This window comes from Ascidiella aspersa, chromosome 9, assembly GCF_963924565.1.
Source record: "Ascidiella aspersa chromosome 9, kaAscAspe10.2, whole genome shotgun sequence".
NCBI classification, from domain to species: Eukaryota; Metazoa; Chordata; class Ascidiacea; order Phlebobranchia; family Ascidiidae; genus Ascidiella; species Ascidiella aspersa.
The window spans coordinates 13,360,659-13,367,737 of NC_139455.1; the positions used below are offsets into that span (position 1 = coordinate 13,360,659).

The window sequence follows — 7,079 nt, forward strand, 5'->3', positions numbered from 1 at the left end:
TTTACTCGATGACTTGTAAAAAAGCCTTTTTATTTAAAATAGTTATATAGTTAGCCGTGGACTAATAGATAACGCGTTTTGCGAATTCGACAACACGCTCATATGGAGTTCAGACAAGAAAGAATAATGTAGTAGGCGGTTGTGTTGTTTATCTTATTAGCATGTGTTTTTCATGTTAATAGCTCAATAGTTGTCCTTTGAAAAGGTTAAAGTCAATCTCTTTAGTTTAGCCACTTTAGCGCAACCGATGTGCTACGGTTCAACCGATTTTTTTGCTTGAACTTTTCTATATGTTATAATTAAATCAATCATTTAAAAGTAACAAAATAAACTTAGGTCCAGGTATCCATATTAACCTTTACAACAATCCATGTTCAACATCAAAATCCTACTTTACAAAAATTACAACCTAATGTTGTGTTTAATTCCCCAGAATCAGATCGAAAGTTCAACTACCGGTACTGTAGGGGTTTATTGTTTTCAACCTAAACAACAATGTTTTTTACCTATATACCAAACTGAAAATCGGAGAAAAAAATAGGAGATGAGGAAATACAATACTTCGATATTTTCCCTGACTGCTCATTTAACTATTGTAAAGGTTTTCAAACTATGTTGCCTGTTGCAGTGTTGCTATATTCCAAAGGCGATGTACATAATTCCCTTTCTTATCTAAACTTAATCGCGGTGATAAAAAATGAATTTGCAATTCGACCATTTAGCTCTTGTTGCATTTTTTTGTGGTGACAGCTAAAACAGGGAATTCAAATATCAAATTTTAGTATTTGCTCAATGCTTCACGACATACAGTTAACGTGCCCCACTTTGAAAGTTGAAGTCTCTATAAACATTAAACTTGCGTCAATTTAAACGAAATTAACTAAAGTTGATTAGGGCCTACATGTCACGAGATTAAAATTAAACTTCAGCAGTATGTTTGAGCACAATATCGTTTAAAAACCTCAGATTTCTTATAATAACTTATCTTTGAAACATCACGTTACGACGTTTTTTTATAAAATTAGTGATAGGCCTATGCCATTCTTTCGTAATATAAAATGTTACATTCAGATACAATCTTTAACGGAATCTGTAAGAAGTGTTTCTACGAATAGTATGCAAAGGTAGTATGCACATACCGCAAGTATATATCGTTTAATAAGGCCAATGAAAGAGTCATAACAATCATCTCGACCAATGTGAACAGCATCTCAATGGATTTTGGCAAACCTAGCACTGAAAATGGAAAATACGCCACTTCAAGAACTACCGATGTTGTTACACACAGTGCAAACACAAATTACGTAAGTGTTAAGTTTTTACACCTTTTTTCAACCAACAAACCGTTTTTGTGGTGTTTCAGAGTAACAACGAAAAATCATCAGAAAAAATTAAGCTCGATTTCACTGATAAGAAATGTGAGTATAATATAATTTTTACCGTTTTGAATAATTATACGTTAAAACCTGTAGTCAGCGAAACATTTATGTTTTACAAGTAAAAGTGCGGTTAGTCAGCGACAAAATTTTCCCTATGCTCATTTAACTTCGAATAAAATCTGTCGAAGAAGTATTATATAACTGAAATGTAGTAACGTACTATTTTCTTAATGCTAGATCTTATACCTGACGAAGACACCGCACCAGATAACTATCCAGTAGAAATGTCATCAAAGGAGGCAAATAAGTGGAGAAGGGCAGCCATGATCGTTTCTTGGATATCAATTATTGCTACCCTTACGATTGGTATATTTGAATTTGGTAGGTTAAATTGTTAATTTTGTAAAATTAAAGACGTCTGAGTTAAAATTTCTTTAAAAACACACACAAAAAAGAATTATTGTTAAAAATAGTTCGACTGACATTATAACTTTGGCGTTTTGCTCTGGGCAATTTTAATGCAATAAGCAACTTTCTGATGCTTATGTCCCAACTTTTTTTTTACTACTTATGTTCCAACTTTACCTGTGTCCCAATTTTATTTGAATTTTTTTTTTAGCGACGTCTAGATTTAATAATTTTTATCTATAGTCGTTTTATTTTTTATTTTTAGTATATTAGCTGGCTAACGCACTTTTTTTCAATTATTAGTTCTCCTATATGTTCAAGTATTAAAATTATATTTTAGTGGTCGCCGAAAAAGAGAACAGTTCTGCAGCTTTTGGACTTGCGGTAAGTTTGTGGCGTAAAGTAATTTTGATTAGGTTTACCACTACTAATAAGAGTTTAATAGCGATTATACAGTTGTATGACAGCAGGATATTCACTCATATAGTTGCAATACAAAAAAATCCTTATATCGTTATTTGACTGTCAGGCCAGCATTCATCCTTCCTAAGGCGATTGCCTTATTTAAATAGCTAATTTCAATTCTATGGAAGGAAGTCTGTGCAACTTTCCTTTAGATGCGATATTTTAAAATTTGCATGTTTTGCAGTTTAGCGCGATACTAGATTTACTTACATCAGCAGTTGTATTGTGGAGATTCTACCGTTCATATAACACATTTTCGATGCGCCGTGAACACATGTAAGTTTTTGTTTAAAACAATGGTTACCAGATAATAAAATAGTGTCTCTTCTATATTTATAGATCTTGTATTGTGCTTGGAGTTCTATTTATTGTTTCATCTATCGGAATTGCCGGGAAAGCGATATACGGTCTACTTGATGGAGAAACTCCTAATATGAGTGTACGTCAATTAAAATATGAGTGTACGTCAGTTATGTACGAAATGAATGAAATTGTGTTCTTGTTTATATTAAAAACACAATTGTTTGTACCTTCGTCTACTCTACAACTATGTTTTAATTTCCATTTTTACTGCTATACAGGAATTATTTATTTTGGTAGATGATGTTTTGCTGTTTAAAGCCATGTTACTAGTTACATGATTTCATTTGTAATTACTTCAGCATACTTTTGTAAAGCTATAAATTCTTAGATAAATTTAGGAACATATATTACTTTGAACAATCTTGCATATACGCCTATGTAGTTGACGTTATTATACCACTTTTGAAAAAAGAAGCAAACAGTCATATTTTATATTAAGTGTTTTGCATTATGCTTTTATGAAGTTTTTACCAAACCGCATTTGCACTTTAGGAAGATGGCTTCAGTACCCTTGTTATAACCTCTATTATCACAACTTGTTTGTGTTCAAGTTTGTTTGTTTGCAAAATAATAATTGCCAAGCATCTTTCTACTTGGACCGTATTCACTGATGGTGAGTCGCAGCAAACACCTTATTTGTTCCATTTTTGACAACATTTGCGTTAAAACACAGAAGAAATTAGTAAGTTCTGAAAACGAATGGTGCCGTTCTAGCCTCGATATAAGGTTCCTCCTTTATATTTTGACTATATGACATTCATGTTCCTTTTTCCTTAACGTGCTAGTCGTTTTTTTGTGTTAGCTCAATATTTTACAAATTCAGGCCAACTAAATTAAAAAAATTAAATTAATTTCAAAATATGTACATTTGGCCAACCTATAAAATAAATATTTACTTTTGTTGTCTTTTGTTTAAACAAAAAAACATTTTGTCAAATTATGAATGAGCAAATTTAAGCGCTTCGGCGCACTTAAGCTCCCAAACCTAACTTTTCAGCTCTGAACTCAATGGCTGGTGCTGTAATTGCGCTGTCGATGGTTGTGACTTCTGAGGTGACCAAATCCAACCATAACATGTGGTTCCTCGATTCAACTGTAGGACTTTTGGTCAGCTTGCTTCTACTAGTTTACGGACTCTGGTAAGTTACACAGTGTCTCAGTGATTATTTCATGCGTTTTTAAACCAAATGCTTAGTTTAAGACGGATCAAATTTTGTTAAATTGCGATGACCTTTTTGTTAACTTTCCTGTATAAGCTATAAGACTTAATATGTGTAAATTGCATGGCTTTTCCGGTAATAATGGGCACCTCGTTTTCACGATTCGCTACTTCAGTGTTTTTTTTTGGTTTATTCGCGACCCACGATTGTCACTTGCTGTAATGGGTATAGGCTTAAAACTTTACGATAACGAAATGGTTGTTAAATCATAACAATGATAGTTAAGCTTTTACAGAATCTGGCCCTCCAACAGAAGACATAATGCCGACGATAACAGTTCTAAAAATCTATAAATAGCCTGAAAATCGCATCGCTTCGAACAACAATCAGTCAGCAAGGTCTAAAACGTTTAATATAAATATACATCTTGTCATATAAGTGAATGACATAATCAGTCTATCTGTACAAATAAATCGTAAAAAATAAAAATGTAAAATAAATAAATAAAATACATTTAAAACTAACATGGACATAGACAACAACAAGCTGCGTTTAACGCCATCCACCAAAGTAATAAAGAATAAGAAGCATGATGTAAGAGTTTTTTATTATTTTTTGAATTGGTTAGAGTTAAGACCGGTGGTTCTTGAACTTTTGCCGTTGGTCAAGTTTGTTTGGCTTGCGACGCACTCAGCGAGAACTTTTACTAATTTTGAGTTAAATATTTTTTTGTTTGTTTAAGAAAATCATAATTAATTACTGTAATTCTTCGTAAAAACAAGTTCGAAAGGACATTTCAGAAATTAATAATTGATATTTGTGCGCCGCCCTTGGAAAGTTAAAACGACGCACCAATGCGCTTCGGGGCACATTTTGGAAACCTTTGGGTTAGACAACATGCGTATTAAGGCTCATTGAGATTTAACGCCTCAACTATCCACAACTGTAGTTTTCCGCTGCCAGCCAGTATTGTGCTTTGAACTTCTTTGTTTGCTGCCACGCGAGCGCTACATGGTTCTAGACTCCGTATTGCTGCTTATTCACGCCGATGTTTGCTTTAGGACTTTGATCAATTATTGAAATAATCAAAGGATGTTGATGAATTGGCTAGCGCTAATGCTGTTTATCGGTTTAGCTATTTGTTTTTAAAATATGCTATACAAGTGTGAAATACCATAAATAACTGACTTATAAAATGTTATTCAGGCTCCTGACGAAACACGTTCCAGAGCTTCGTAAAACGACCAGCTATTTAGAAACCAAGTAATGCCATTTCACGCTTTTTGAACACGTTTTAGTGATTTGAGTATTGTTCTTTTGCATTTCCTCTTACTTTGTTTCCATGCTTATACCATAGATCAGGAGTAGGCGAACCTTTTAGAATGCGGGCAAACCTATTTTTATGTTGGCAAGTGGGACGGAAATTATAAAAACAAAATTTGTGTTAATGTCCTATCGCCAAAGTTTAACAAAAAAATATAATTTACTGTTCGTAATCATTTAATAATTCCCAAATTGAATTACATTAAAAAGTTACGTGCGACATCAAAGTTAATCCCATCTGCTAGGTCACAATTGTTAAATATATATATATGACCTCTCAAAGGAGGGTTATCGCTGGAAATTCCGTGCTGCAAAACCTCAGTCCGATAAAAGCTTTAAGAAATTATTTTGTTTAATTCGATCGTTGATACTCCTTCGCCTTGAGTAAATTTGCTGTTACTTGTACTATTGCTAGTTATCACGTCAACAAAGGTTTTCGCTTAAATGTTACGTTCAAGTAGGTTCTTCTATTATATGCTCGTCAGATGCTGTTTGCATTATTACGGAAAGAAAATTTCTGGAAGGTCCTCTGCTGCGTTTATACAAGTAGTCATATTTGCGCACTAGGGGAGGAAATTGGGTTTAGGTTTAAAAGTTTTTTAGGGACTACTTCAATTTGGTATGTTGAAAGTAACGCAAACAAATAAATAAAAAGTACGGTCTACAAATATCGCATACCCCAACGCACATTATTTGGGTTAGGGTGCAGGTTAGCGTTTTGATATGGGTGAGTTAAGTATTTTTATATTTTATTATTAATAATAATACCCACCCAAACCCAAACACTTACCCGCACCGTAACCCAAATAATGTGCGTTGCGTTATTTGAAGAGCATTTTTTGTGTTACTATCTACGTAACAAATTGATAGAGCCACGTGTTTTATGTGGCTTAGTGCTTTGAGATTTAGACTAAAGTAGCTATATTCTCAATATGGGGTAGGCTGCGCGTACCCTAATGGTACGTATAAGAAATTTCGGAGATACACGAGTAACGTACTAGACGGTTAAGCAAGTTTCGATCTCCTAAAACTTAGGTTGTTGTTTACTTTACGATTTGTTGACCAAATTTTAAATTATTTCATATACATACATACGATTCTATAATATGTAGTTTGAGCAATATATTAAAACATAACCTAAATTTATTTATATTAGGTTCAAGGACACATTAGGTAATTGGGTGTTCTTAATATTATTTGAAGAAAACCGTAGTGTAATTTTTATCGTAGTTAAACTGATTGTAGTATAACTAGGTTATGTTTTCCACGCAATGTAATAATTTTAATTGCTTTTTCGGAATAGTAGGCTACTACAAAAAGAGTATCCTTAAAGATTTACAAACAATGTGATTTAAAAAAAATAGTAGTAGGCCTTACACGTTTACATAAATGCTATACGCTAAAAAATACATATACGCCAGAAAGGCTTTTTTTGCTGAGTAAATTCACTTGGCCTGTGATATTTAACCCCTCATGATCTATTACCAACAATGATAAACGGAACTTTTTTGGCGGTCCCATTACCAGTTATTGGAGTGGAACCACACAAAAATCACAGTCATTTAAAACTCTAACCACAAAATCGTTCACGACATTACTAGTTATCTAGATAATGAAGAACTTCCCGAACTTTTGTTATGCGACAACAATTTAGTGTCTACTCTGACGGCATAAAAAATACTTGTTTTACTTACGCAAATATAATATTGACGAGTCAGAAAAATATCTGCACGAAGGCAAAGCGTGTAAAGGCATCCGTAAGGGCAATTTTTAATGTGTAATTCGTGTAAGGAATCCGTATGGGCAATTTTTAAATCTGTGTTCTTTTTGTTATTTACAAGTTTTTTTTCATTAACTTGCTCAAAATAACCCATTCTCCTTTTTATTATGCAATCGTTATCGTTTATAGACCAATGTCAATCAAACATGTATGCCCCACCCCCATTTTTGCCAACTTTAGGCATGTGAATGCCAAAAAAGA

The 7,079-nt window shown here is 33.3% G+C and overlaps 1 protein-coding gene across 1 annotated transcript; it reads left to right on the forward strand.

Moving 5' to 3' along the window:
- Positions 1-1,080: 1,080 nt before the first annotated feature.
- On the forward strand, positions 1,081-5,510 carry LOC146133068 (transmembrane protein 163a-like). Its single transcript, XM_083397377.1, has 9 exons — positions 1,081-1,304; positions 1,364-1,418; positions 1,617-1,760; positions 2,128-2,171; positions 2,437-2,528; positions 2,592-2,691; positions 3,108-3,228; positions 3,613-3,754; positions 4,982-5,510. The coding sequence occupies exons 1-9, from the start codon at positions 1,215-1,217 to the stop codon at positions 5,040-5,042; spliced, it is 849 nt and encodes a 282-aa protein (XP_083253503.1). The 5' UTR covers positions 1,081-1,214; the 3' UTR covers positions 5,043-5,510.
- The last annotated feature ends 1,569 nt before the right edge of the window (positions 5,511-7,079 follow it).

Bases quoted from the DNA above. Each gene is read 5' to 3' on its own strand.
- LOC146133068 (XM_083397377.1), top strand. From the start codon at position 1,215: ATGGATTTTGGCAAACCTAGCACTGAAAATGGAAAATACGCCACTTCA. The intron at 2,172-2,436 runs GTAAGTTTGTGG...CATGTTTTGCAG, and splicing joins CTGCAGCTTTTGGACTTGCG to TTTAGCGCGATACTAGATTT. The intron at 2,692-3,107 runs GTACGTCAATTA...TTTGCACTTTAG, and splicing joins GAGAAACTCCTAATATGAGT to GAAGATGGCTTCAGTACCCT.